Below are 13,646 nucleotides of genomic sequence, written 5' to 3'. Positions count from 1 at the left end.
TAAATGGTGGTGATTTTTATCTTTTCTGCCTTTAAGTCTTTCCTGCTTGTGAGCACCATGCTCAGTGCCAATCCTACCCTACACATTAGGTTCCTCAAACAGCTCTTTGTTAAAAGTGACATACAGTTCTAGACTCTTCAGTATTTCCCAGTGTAGCTTCTCTGTCTCTCTGCTAAAACATGGAGAAAGTTTCAGTTCCACCTGCTTCTAGAACACTTCTCAATTGTACTGTAGTTTGCTCAGGTGTTTATAACTCTACTACATAGGCAAAAACCAACCAAGCTGCAAAATAACTTAGGCTATCAGATGGCAGCTATAACGTGTGATGAACTATTGCCAAATGCACTCTACAAAGTAACTTGATTGAACTGAAAGCAGCCTCACAGTTGAGAGAAAACTCACTGTCTCTAGAGAGGAGTGAGCTATAATTCTGTAACTTATGCTGAATCTACTAAGCTAGACTGAGCATCCAAAATATGTCTGGGTTGTGAAGATTCATTATTGGAAAAGTACATCTTTATTGTTAACATCAAAAACCCTGTGCTATTTTGGTTGCTTAAATTCAGTATTATGTGGGAAATCAAGGTGACTACACCCATTCCAGAAAATAATATTCAGTCTTTCCATAAACAGTAGAAAATAGTGTTACCACCTTCTTGTGCTAATGTATTACTGTTTTTCTTGCCATACATAAATAGATTACTTCAGCAAGATCAGAATTCTCAGAACACCCCAGCAGATATATTTGCAATGGATATTCCCTTGTGGGCGCTTGTGTGATAAAAATTCACATTTTGTATAAATATTCTCAGTGCTCTGAATTGTACCAAGTGTGTCTTTGTCACTCATGTTAAATCTGCCTGTCTGGCAGTAAGGCCAGTTGCCTTTATTGTTCTTAAGCACAGTTTTGGGAATGTGAGGGTGGCTTTAAATACTGTTTGGGTCTTTTGTGTTGTTTGGTGGTTTTGGTAGTGTAAAGGTCTTGCAGCCACTTGAAATTCTTGGCTTAGTTGTGGGCTCCTGAGTAACTGTTGCCATATGTTGGATCACTTTGGTTGGTATCCCCTTACACAAAACCATACTCCTAAAATGTTCCTTTGTTGCAATGCAGGAGGCTCCATTTACCCAGCAGAACATTAAAATTCTTTTCCTTGTAGCTCTCTGTTAATAAGAGGGTTGAACTGCACACTCATGTCTTACTTTTTCTTCCTTCCATCCCTGTTTCCCAAACTCAAATTGCCAGTTATGCCCTGAAGAATTTTATTGAAAGAAGTCCCTGGTGTGTCGTTGGCACAGTTGGACTTATTGCACCAAGCAGCTCCTACAATTCCATGGTGTATTGTGCCTTTCTAATTATTGCCTGATACCAATAGGGATACTAAATCCAGGGAAATGGTTGCTTGAGTTTTCCCTTTGCTGTTTGGAATGATGCACATCTGAAAGTGTCACATCCCTGCAACATTCTCCTAACCAGCTGGGTGTAGAATTCAAGCCAATGTGTCAGCTCCATGGAATAAACAAAGGCAAATTTCAGTTTTGTTGGGTCTGGTTTGTTGTTATTGATTGGTTAGTTTGTATGTTTTTTGTTGTTTTTTTTTTTTTTGTGCATGTTTGTGTGACCCCCTCTGGTTTTCTTTTTAAAGCAGCACAATGAAACTGCTGTTTGGAAAATTGTATTCCATATGATATGGGCAATGTAATGTCTAATAATTTGAATAATCAAATGAAGAAGTAGAGGGGAGAAAGACAATTTAGGCATACCTGAAAGAGAGAAGAAAATGCATTAAAATTAAGTATTTGCAGAAGCTAGAGGAAATGAAGGAAATTTACCTTTCCAAAATTTTCAGCTAGGATCACTAACTTGAGCTTAGGAATATCAGTGCGTGATCAGTGTAATTAAGCAATTAGGCTGTGCATCAAAAATTTCCTTCTTCAAGAAGAGGAAAATAAATACTCCTTTAGGTTGCAAGCTGTTTTGAACAGGCAGGAGAGCTTTAGATTTTCAGTGGTCAAGCTGTAACACAGAATTAATGTATAATTATTTAAACCACCTGATGTCAGTCAAGGAGAAACAGTATTTCTGTGATGTTCTAATAGAAGATATAGTTGGGTACAGAAGCATGGAAATTGTTAAAAGGCAAGGGTCATGCTGAAGCAGCTGTGAAAAGGACTAGAGAAATGGCAGTATTAAAGCAAAGCTGTCACTAAGGCTGGATCCAAACTCCCTTTTTTTTCTTTTCTGCTTCCTGTTGATGGGCGTTTCCTTTCAGGCCTGCACTGGGTTCCTCTGTCAGCCTTCCAAAACTTGGAGTTTGAGCATTACTAAAATTGCTTCCCTGAGGCTGACAACCAATCTTGTTGAGACCCAAGCAGCAAGCTGATATTATCTATTTGTAAATCATCTCCTGCAGGAATGGTATCTTACTTCTTGTACCAGCTGAAAAGTCTTGTTCTTTTAAGGGCACATTTGCTGCTTGGATTTGTGCTGAAATGTATTTATTGGTCTATTCTTTTAGTATGCTGGGTTTTTTTCCTCCAATAAATCTTCACTTTGTGTCTAGTCTTAGGTTCACTGAGTCATTCTGGTGCTTTATTCTGTGGTTTATTTGCAGATGTTCCAGGTGATCCAGCCTGAAAGGAGAGTCCTGTATATCCAAGCAAATAATTGTGTGGAGGCCAAGGACTGGATTGATATCCTCACCAAAGTTAGCCAGTGCAACAAGAAGCGCCTCACAGTTTACCATCCCTCAGCCTATCTCAATGGCCACTGGCTTTGCTGTAAAGCTACTGCAGATAACACCCCTGGCTGCACACCCTGCACAGGGTAAGGGTTTTTACATGCCATGGGTGTAGCTGCTGCCATGGGTACATGTGTCTCTGCAGGGTGACTTGTGGGTGCACACTTAACCAAGGTTTGCCAGGTGTACAGGTGTTCAAAGGCCACCTGTTGGTATTCTTGATTCTGCATGTCTTGATCAAAATGTTGACTTTTTTGGAGTTAGAGATGGTGACAGGAGTTGACTGTGGGATTAAAAATACTTTGGTTTTGATCATATGTCATTAATAAAAACATTTGAAATCCCTTCAATGTACTGTTTGTAAATTCCTGAAGCATTCATCTGCTGATAGATTTAATTCTAAACTGATCTTTTCAAGGGGATACTCATGCTCTCTCTTAAATGAAGATGTACTGTCTGGTTTGTAGGAAGTAATTTTCATCTAAACTGAGAGACTTAACAAGACTGTAATGGTAGTTAAATTCACAATATAAGACTTGTGTAGTTGGAAGTTCAGTGCTTTGGCTCCTCCATCTGGTTGTAGCTGACTAATTCACCAAAATGTCTGGATACTTCTCTTTCAAGTCAGTGAAAGTGTGCTGGATAAATAGAGGCATAAAGAAATTTGAACTTCTTCTTTTGGGAAAAAAATGGAAGGTTTTGAGCTCTGTTACACAAAATCTTTTTGTTTTCATGAGAGCTCACTCAAAGTTTGTTTTCAAAACTTTGTTTTCCTTGCTAAGTGCTTTATGTGCTATAACACAGGGTTTAGCATATAACTTTCACTTCTCTTCCAGAGGCCTGCCAGCAAATATACAACTGGATATAGATGGAGATAGAGAAACTGAACGCATCTACTCTCTTTTCAACCTGTATATGCCAAAATTGGAGAAAATGCAAGGTGAGGATTAAAGATCATTTCATCTCCAATTCACTTACCAAGGCAAAAAATACCTGTGAAAAGTTGGATATTCTGGCTCTACCAGCCTTGCAAATCACATCCTAGAACATAGTGGGTTTTATTCCACTTGTTTCCCCTTCTGCTGTCTTGAGGCAGTTGTGTGTATTATTTTTGGTGCAGTCTCATGGCCTGTAAAAAGTTCTTTGCGTAATAACAGTTGTTTGAAATACGGTCTTAACCACATCATCTTAAAATAGCATAGCCACAGAGCGTTGCTTGGATGCTCTGAATTGACAAATCAGAGGCAGCACTGAACCAGAGGTTTCTGATCCTGACAAGAAGCACCAGCAAAGCTGAGGTTTCAGTGGAATATGGTTTTGTGTTACCAGAAGTCATGTGCACGCACATTCCCTGATTCAGATCCTAAGAACCGGCTGGATACAAACGGCTTCTTTGGAAAGTCTCTTTCAGAATTACACAGTGATATTACCTGTGGCTGCTTGTGAGATGTTGAAAAGTGGAGTTTTGGCTGGGAAACTTTCAGGAGCTGAGGGAAGCAGAGATGTGATGGAAAGGATAAAAGAAAGAAGAGACAGCAGAGGAAGTTGGTACTAGTAGGCATGCCAAGAGAAGTATCCGGTATACACAGTGCCAGACTTGAAATCCCAGTTTAGCTCAGGGAGTGGCGGGGAAGCCTTCACTGTGGCACTGATCTTTAAATAGGACTTTATTTTATAATATGAGATAAGCCAGTGGTGTCAAACACACAGACTGGAAAGCACTTTAATCTGTCCCTGGCTGCTGTGCAATTGCAAATTCAAGATCCTCACCACTTCCGAGCTGTCTGAACTGGTGCCCAGCTTTCCCCTGTTCCGAATCCTCGCTGCCAATGCCAGCGTCGAATTTCGGTGTTGGGGAAAAGGACGCAGGTCTGGCACAGACAGTGCAGCAAGGGAAGGGAATTTGAAAGCTGAGACTGGGACAGCAGTAAAGCTAGAAGGAGAGACAAAGTAAAATACTCTTTCCCTTTCTTTCCTCTTCTAATACGCTCTGCTACAGTGTGGGAGTAGATCACATGGGAAATATGTGTGGATGCTCATGTGTAGTCAGTGTCCAGATCTCCTAGTCAGGAAGGCTCACTGCTAACATCAGAAAGTACAGAAGTGTAACTTTGGGTATGTCATAAAGCAGGCAGCCAGGCAGTAGTTATGGCATATTCTGATTATGCTTATTGTATAAATCTTTTAGGGTAATGTGGTAAAACATGACTACTTCAACCTGTAATGTTTTCAAATTCAGCCTGTACTTGCTGCCTGGGGATGGAACCTGTCCCAACAAGTGAATACTTGATTCTGTGCAGGCCAATCTTGCAGCACAGTGGCAGAGGCAGTACTCTTATGCTGTGTGAGAGTTTCCAGATTGTCTGCATGGGGTGCAGAGTATGGCTTTTGAGATTAAAGCATTGCCTGTGAAGCAAAGGACAGCTTCCCACCAAGCCAGGAGCAGCTGCCAGGCTTGCTGCCCTTTACGTACAAGACAAGGAGGAGGGAACGGGGGCATGGGACATCTTCTCGGCCTCCCAACAGCCCAGCAAAAGGACAGGGAACTTCTGCTGTGGATGTCAGCCACAGTTCTGTGGTGGTCACACAGAAGCAAACCAAGACTCATGGTCTGAAGCACAGACTCAATATTTTTAGTCTGCTTGTCTTGCATTTCCCCCCCTGCCTGATATCTATTCCTGTACTTTGTTTTTTCTATAGAGGCCTGTGGGAGCAAATCTGTGTATGATGGACCTGAAGAGGAAGAGTATTCCACGTTCATAATTGATGACCCTAAGGAGACATATAAAACACTAAAGCTCATTATTGAAGGTGTTGGAACTTTAGAGCAGGAGCATGCTCAGTATAAGAGAGATAAATTTAAGAAGACAAAGTATGGAAGCCAGTAAGTACAATGGATTGTCCAACAGGAGTGGTCCTGGAAGATGGTATTTCCCTTGCTTATGCTCTGGTTTTCATGATATTTTGTCAAAAAAAGGTCCTGTTAATACATACAGAGTAACACCGTGACTTAGGATTTATATCACAATATTTTAAAGCACTGAAAGGATTTTTTTAATGCTTGTTTTTAATGCAGTTTCATTCATAAAATTTAAATGTGATTTTGTTATATTGGTTTTAAATTTTGATCCTATGCTGGTGAGCTGAGGAGTTAATAGCAGAAGAATAAGTGTTTATCATCTTATCTTGGAGTGTTGTTTTAAAGATGGAAAAAGTGGCTGAGACAGCCACATGGCTGTGTTTTGTGTACACATAAAGCATTCTGCATATGGCTGACAAAAAAGAGGTTCAATTCAGTTAGTTCTAGCTCAAGTAAAATGCAGTATTAACATTAAAATTACAACTTTAAAAATCAAATTTAGGGAAAAATTTTTTGTGTGTTCCACTTTCTGTTCTGACATTTTCATGTTCTGACAAAGCTCTGTGTACAATACTGGTTTCTTTTTTTTCTTTTAGAGAACATCCCATTGGTGACAAGAGCTTCCAGACATACATCAGGCAACAGTCAGAGATCTCAGCACATTCCATATGAAGTGCAAAGGAAATCACAGGACAGTGCTGAAGGGTTGAATAGTGATGCTAAATAGCAAACAAAAGGGAAGCCACACATGTAGCAAAATGTATGGATAAGTGTCAAGCTTACAAACTTTGAGACTTGGTAAACGTATTCTCTTTTCAAGAAACTGTTATAATAGTTGCTGTGCACTTTATTCATCTGGTTATTGACAGATGATAAAACCCTGCCTTCTAGGCAGTTGTCATGTGTATTTTTAAATTTGCTTTGGTTTCTTGGAATCTAGTGATCAGTTCAATGATCGAGGTGTGTGGACTTCATCTTGACAACTCCCATGCAATTCCTTGTGTTTTGGAAACCAAGCATGCTGCTAATATGCAGCATTTTCTAGATTTGTTGTTTGTTACTGTTTTTTGTTCCTGATTAATGTATATTATGCCACACCCCCTGCGTGCTCTCTTAGGAAAAGCTTAGTAACACTTTACTTTTAATGCCTGCATTTAGAAGAGAAGCAGGGAAAAATCCCTCTGGCGTAATCATCTACATTGTAGCTTGTATTCTGAGCAGGCCAAGGAGCAGGCCTTTTGTTTTTACAGCAGTGTAATTTTTGCTAACTGTGCACAGTTTTTAATAGAAATTCAAATCTGAATGGTACTCTTGATATTTTTGAGATACGAAGTCATTTCTCCAGGCACATTCAGCAGACTTTGGATTTGAAGATGCGATCTCAGCAGTATAATAAAACTGACTCTCATAAATATGAGTAAGAAAGAAATGAACTCATGTCAAAGCTACGTGTCTCTTACACAGTCCAGTGAATGGTAATCTTTGAAAGTCTGCCAACTGAAAGGCAAGGTAAGCTGATTTTGATGACCTTTTATCACCACAGTGAGAAGGACAAATAAGAGTATGAATCAGGCAGCTGAGACATGCGGATTCCCAGGCACGAAAGCCGTCAAGATGGGTTTTCTCTGAAAGGATGTTTATGCACTGGAGTCCATGCTATCCTAGTACCACTTGCTTTTCTGGAAAATAGATTTCTACTTTTCCAAAAAATGTTTTTAAATACTTTTTAAAAGAGACTTGTTAAATGATATTTAGTATATTAACATGCATAATGATAACTTGTTAATACTATGAGTGTAGTAAAAATGGAATGAGCTATGTATCTCACTAATACCAACAAAAGGAGAGGAATAAAGGTCTTCTAAATATTCAACGCATATTTATGTATGCTGTTTAGTTGTACACCATAATTTTTCTCTGTGTAAGGGTCTGATATACAAACATCTGTCTTTGAAGGCTTGGAAGCCTGCATGGTGGATGTTAGGCCTCTGTGGGGTAGAAGCTAGTACAGATTTTAAGCTGAGTTGGATCAGAAAGCATTGATCAGTTTAATGTGAAGATGTCTGTGTTCAAGTGTTAAAGAATAATTCTTAACTGTGTCCTCATTGCATCTGACATCATTTAAGATGGCTAAAGTATTTTGAATGCCTCTGTTTGTTAGTGATCTTAGAAATTAAGTTTTGGTTTTGTTCAAATATATAGTAGACCACTTTCTAGTAGATGATAAATGATCTTTTATTCATCTTCACCCAGCAGACTGGGGAAAGGGAAGTAATGAAGCATTGCAAAGATGCATTTAGGACTCCAAGCTTTTAGCTGCCATGAACTGCAATTTTTAACATGTATTTGTAACTTAATATTGTTTATAAAATACTAATGACTTGTAATGTGTGTTCTACTTGCCAATTAAAAGAAACGGTTTATTTCTGAAAACTGTGTCCGTGTCTGGAGTCCTTTTAAATTCACAGTGGCCACCAGCATGCCTCTTGGCACAGCATCTGCTCGGAGTGGGGCCATGGATGGAGATTCTTGAGTGTAACCTGCCTAGTCTCATCCTCACTCCTCCACTCATCCCCACCCATCCCTTTTATTGTCAGCATTGCAGCCATGGGACTCTGCAGTGAACCAAACTGAGCATCTGAGCCAGCCATAAACCTTAGCAAAGGAAGCTTGCTCAGCTAGGTCAGCATCTTGAACTGACTCCTTGTGTTACTGCACAGTAACTGAGCTGAGACCATGTTGAAAGGACAGGAGGAACGAGCTGAGCCCTCGCACCCTGCATGCCTAAGGATTGGCTCACAGGCCTATGGAACCACCACCCTTCTGATTAGGACATGTTCTGTGACAAAACCTTGGACTTGCTGAGGTCTGTGCTAGTCATACTCCTGGAGTTTACCAGTCCTCTCTGGATAATCATGTGCACGGAATCTGGCTCTGAGATGTGTGACAAGCTGCACACGCTGGTTCTCTTGGGGAGTGTTTCCAGGGAGGCTGGCAGTGGCCCCCCACAGGATGGAAAGCTGCTGACCGGCATTCAGGGCGTGTTCACTCAGCTTGTGTTGAAGGTAACTCCCACTGCTGTAGTGAGTGTCTCTCGCAGAACCCAGGTGTGAACTTCTCAGAAGCATCTGGGGATGAGCTGCTGCAGGCGCGCTCGAGCTGAGCGACAGTAGTGGTTTAACAGATAAACCACATCCAGGAACAAAAACCAAAGTGAAGGTGGAAGACACATCACCAGTGTCCTGGTGAAGGTGAACTTGACCACAATTGTGTAAAAGTGGCATTTTGCTGAGGAACTGTAAGTCTTGTTCTGAAAACAAAATTTTATATAAAATGAAGGTAGGAAACCAACACAAGATTTCTAAGAAATGAGAAGAGTTAAATGCAGAATTACTGTAATACCATTTCCAGCTCTGTCTCTTTTTCACTCAGTCTTATCCAGTGTATACAATAATTTTCTTCTCCTACTAACATAGCTTAAGTCAATGGGAAGTCTTTGCAATCTGCTTTTCTTACAGCATAACATTATGTGTTTGGTGAGGGGGTTGTGTTAAAACTGGGCTTCCAGTACTTGCTTAGTCTCTGTCTCCTGTCTGTCTGCAGCATATGTTTCCGATGCTATCTTCAGAAACTCTCAGAAATCCTTCCCACAAGAGAGATGTCCCAAGTTTCCCAATCAAGCTAGCATCCCTTGTGTCCAGAATGAAAAAACTAGGGGGGAAAAAAAAAGCATAGGCATAAGTAAGCACTTCAGGTAAGTTTTCTTTGCTCTCTCTGAGGCTGAAAAGCAACAAAATCATTTTTGATAGAAAAAATAATTAGAAGTTGGGCTGTTCTCTCCTGGGACTCCTGCTGCCAAAGAAGTTCCCTGTGCCTGTTTTGTCCCTTGTTGACGCAATGTGCTAGGGCAGGACTGACGTGGGGACAGGACCCAGATACAGAAGGCAGATGGCTGTGTGAGACAGCTGTCTGAGGCACCTGAACTTCGATGTGATTCCCATCCTCTTTCTGCAATACTCTGTGCCGCTTCACCTTTTTAAAGGTCTGTGTGAGAAGCTCACCTGGATAGCAGGAGAATGTGTGAACCCTGCCAGCCCCCATTATTAGGTCCAGTGAATGGGTGCTGCAGGAGGAGCGTGGTGTAAGGACTGACATGGGTGGTGCTTGGAGACACAGAACAGCATCTTCCCATGAGTCACCTCCTGTGGGTGCATTGCAGCTGGGCTAGCAGGGCTGACTGAAGACAGCATTTCCTTCTGGCTCTTGGGCTACTGTCATTAAATGGTAAATAAATTATTCCAAAGCTCTAGTGGGTACTGAGGAACGGAGGAAGTTTTAAGACAGAAGCACTGTATTCCTATATGGATAAGATTCTGGATATGATCTGTCAAAGAAAAGATTGCAAAGAGTCATCATGAATCAATTGTTCTGGATTCCTAAAATAAAACAGGATCCTAGGAGATTAATCTTGAGGATAAAAACCAGCCCTCCTAACTTGTGAACAAATTACATATGTCTTTTCATTTCAATCCTTATTTTCCTTCTGCTACTCCATTTGAGCCTCTGATTTACCTGAAAATTTAACATCATCAGGTTTACTGGTTTTGTGCAAAGCTGTTACTTTCAACCACAAAGTTGCCTGGTATTAGTAGGTTTGCCTGCAAAAATAATGTGGAAGTCTTGATTAAACAAAAGGCTCACCAGCATCATGGACTAGATGTAAGGAGGGTTGAAATGGTCAAAACAGAAATTGGCTTTTTACTAGTTTAAAAACATTGCTATGCTGTATCTTAACCAAAAGCATGCCCTAGATGACATTGGTCTGGTTAGTGTTGAGAGCAAATTCTCTCTAAAAGTGTGGGGTCTGCATGGTGTCTGACTTACTTTACTAAATTCATTCATCATCTTTAGCCTCTGTCACAATTGCATTGTTCTGTCCTAAAGCTGTCAAAAGGAAGTACACATTTTATTGTTTACTTGAGGCTATAACAAAAGTATTACTAGATACAGACTTACAGGCAAATGAGTAAGTTTTGATAGAGATGACAGCAGTGCACAGGATTGCCATCATGTAATGAAGGTATGAATTTGTACATTTAATTGACTAAGAACTGTACTTTGGATAAATGTAGCCATTTATTTTTTGGGGGTTAGAAACTAGAGCTGTAGTCGTTCTGTTTGTGTAGAGAAATTTGATGATGGGAAGTGAATTATGACATAAAGGTGAAGAAAGAAATACTTGAGGAAAATACAAACAGTGCACAAAAAAAAAAAAAAAAAAGGAGGGCTACCCTGTTTTGTGTTTTACTTTCTTTGGCAAGTTTTTCTGAGTTTCAGCTTAGCTAGAATTCCTACTTCTCTATAGAAGCTATCTTTTTGGCAGCCGTGACAGCGTATGACTAGAGAGGATCACAGCTGAGAAAAGCAGCTTTAAAAATAGACAGACTCATCTGTGGTGTCTGGAGATGCAAATACTTCACCTCCCACTGTGCCACATCATTGTGAGAACAGCTCAGTGGTGTCTCCTCTTGTGGTAAGGCCCCCTTCAAGAGATTCTTCTGCCTGCCCTGGCTGTGTTCCTGTATGCCATTGATTGCACTGATGAAACTGAATCAGTGAAATAATTGGGAGTTGTTAGGAGGAGATTTTGGAAAAACCTGGACCTTCTATCTAGCCAAGTTTACAGCAGTCTAATAAACAACTTGCATCAGCACAGCTGATGAGATGAAGACAAGCCACCTGGAGAGCTTTACCACCAGAGAGAATGTGTGACAGCTGCTCTGGCACCCTCCCCACCAGCCCTTTGCTGACTCGAGTTGGCGTGGTAAAGACTGTGAGAGGCAGCAAAGGCAGGCTAGTTTTCCCACTAGAGATCTGGGTCTTGATATCCTTTGTTTGAATATTGTCATTCTTTTTCATTTCAGAAGTTACCTTGGTATAATTTCTGTCAAAGATGCAGCAAGAGGGTAAGCAAAAAACCCTCATAGTTTGCAGAGCCCTTTGAGAGGACTTAGCATTGAGTCTCAGCAAAGAGTAGCTGGTTCCCAAGCTATTTTGGTGTCAGAGATGGCTGATGCTTTTGCTATATTTAGAAGTTGTGACTACAGGAAAGGGGATGAATGTACTGGCAGGCCTGGGCAGATAGTATCAGTCTCATTGAGAAAGGTATGAAATTCCTCATGGGAAGGCAAGATCCATGTTCCTGATGGAACAGGAACAGCTGGAAAAGGCCAAGTGCTCTGGTGTTTAAGGGGCTGCTCAGTTCTTAAGGTGAGACCTGACACAGTCAATGTAAAACAAGAGCAGGAGGCAATGGTCAGCCTAAAGTAGAGCAATCAGAACTGGTTTTGTTCATTGCGCTCCCAAAGCTGAATGATGCTCTCTTAATCAAGCTGTCAAGTAATTAATTTCCTCTTTGTGTTTCTCCTGCCTAAGGAATTCCTCCTGTGAAAGAGAGCTGTTGTTTTCTGTTGTGTTCCTTCAGAGCTGAAAACCCTATGAGCCACCATGGAGCCACATGTGCATGGAACACCTGCAGCTGCCTGAGGCCAGCAAGGAGAACAGTGGGGCACTTCCCTGGCTCCCTGCATATGGGTGCTGCAGGACAGGGCTGCTGGGAGTCTCCCCAAGCTCTGCAGGCAAGGTTGGCACAACTTTTGCCTTCCTTCCTTCCTTGGCCCTGCCCCTCCAAAACTATCCCAATTTCTTCTCCTCACCTGGTGCCTGGACAGAATAGATGGAGACAGACCCTGCTTACCAGCACCTTCCTCTTGCCCCAGGTGCAGGCCTGTTGCCCTTTCTGGTGTCTCAGATGTTATGTTCACCATTGCCCTAGTGCTGGCTGTCATCACTAATCACCAAAAGACTCAGTGTGGAAGGGACCTCTAAGGGACCCCTCATCCCACCTGGCCCTCAGGACTGCTCCGGACAGTGCCTTTGTCTTTGGCACTTCACAGTCGAGGAGGTCACTTGGGCAGTGATGCAATGCTGCACCAGAGGAAGAACAAAGCTGGTGAGCTCTCTGGGAAGTTTAATTCTCCCAAGAATCTCAGTGCTGCTTAGAGATAATGGGATGCAAAGAGAAGTATTTACATGCCAAAGGCAGCTCTGCCAGCATCCTTGACTGTAAAATTTCACTCCTCTGAGTATCTGTGTGTGACAGGGGCTGAATGTTCAAAACCAGACATTAGGGGCTTTGAAATGGCATAAACCAAAAGTGAGTTTCCTTTTGCAGGAGATGGGGAATAATGTTCTGCTGAATATGTTCACACACAACTCTGACAGCCCTGTTAGACTGCTACTTAACCAAGCAATCTCAAATCTCTTGGGACATCTGTGAGAAGCAAGATTTGTATTTAAATTAATTCAGTAAGACGTTATAAGACAAAGAATATAGGATCTGCCTCTCAGTTGCAGATATCCACCATGTGGATGCTGGCATTTCAATGAGTTACTCATCCTCCAGTAGTCAGGGGAAAGAGAGAGGCCTCTCTAAAGTGTGATTCACAACACATTTTAGAATGTCTACTTTAGGATGAAATTAATCAAACCTTAGAAATTTTCAGTTCCATTCAGTAGACTGCAAAGAACCTGGCATGATCTCTTACAGTACAGACATCTGAAGCTAGTGAGATGAAGCCCAGCCAGGGTGCCAGGAGGGAACCCCAGCTGCTCTGATGTGTGTTGTCACTCTTTACTCACCCACCTTGTGCAGCTGGTGGTTTTCTTGCAAGCCCCCGATGTCCTCACGGGGTTTTCCCTCCTTCCCTTGGTGTCACAGGGACGGCTGAGGCCGCTAGATGGGGGTGCAGGATCTGCTGCAGGATCCGTCCCACAGCCCGGGGCCGTGCTGCCCGGGGCCGTGCTGCCCGGGGCCGTGCTGCCCGGGGCCGTGCTGCCCGGGGCCGTGCTGCCCGGGGCCGTGCTGCCCGGGGCCGTGCTGCCCGGGGCCGTGCTGCCCGGGGCCGTGCTGCCCGGGGCCGTGCTGCCCGGGGCCGTGCTGCCCGGGGCCGTGCTGCCCGGGGCCGTGCTGCCCGGGGCCGTGCTGC

At 42.3% G+C, this 13,646-nt stretch overlaps 1 protein-coding gene and 1 long non-coding RNA gene across 3 annotated transcripts in view; one reads left to right on the top strand and one right to left on the bottom strand.

Annotated features, from left to right (window-relative positions):
- The window catches only part of RASA3 (RAS p21 protein activator 3), a 160,371-nt gene extending 152,340 nt beyond the window's left edge, over positions 1-8,031 (top strand). For both annotated transcript variants that reach the window (XM_023918247.2, XM_086880277.1), the window contains 4 exons: positions 2,613-2,824; positions 3,575-3,678; positions 5,439-5,622; positions 6,195-8,031. In XM_023918247.2, coding sequence (XP_023774015.1) covers positions 2,613-2,824; positions 3,575-3,678; positions 5,439-5,622; positions 6,195-6,270 — 576 coding nt within the window. In that variant the 3' untranslated portion in view covers positions 6,271-8,031. The remainder of the gene's footprint in view (positions 1-2,612; positions 2,825-3,574; positions 3,679-5,438; positions 5,623-6,194) is intronic.
- Positions 6,176-13,543, bottom strand: LOC111922705 (uncharacterized). The gene is made up of 2 exons (XR_015284275.1): positions 13,300-13,543; positions 6,176-9,982 (listed from the first exon to the last, which is right to left on the bottom strand). It is a non-coding gene; the product is annotated as an uncharacterized LOC111922705 (long non-coding RNA).
- Positions 13,544-13,646: the final 103 nt, after the last annotated feature.

The sequence above is a fragment of the Cyanistes caeruleus genome, chromosome 3, assembly GCF_971803275.1.
Source record: "Cyanistes caeruleus chromosome 3, bCyaCae1.hap1.1, whole genome shotgun sequence".
NCBI classification, from domain to species: Eukaryota; Metazoa; Chordata; class Aves; order Passeriformes; family Paridae; genus Cyanistes; species Cyanistes caeruleus.
Note: the sequence above shows the minus strand (reverse complement) of the source record. Positions and strands in the feature narration are given on the sequence as shown.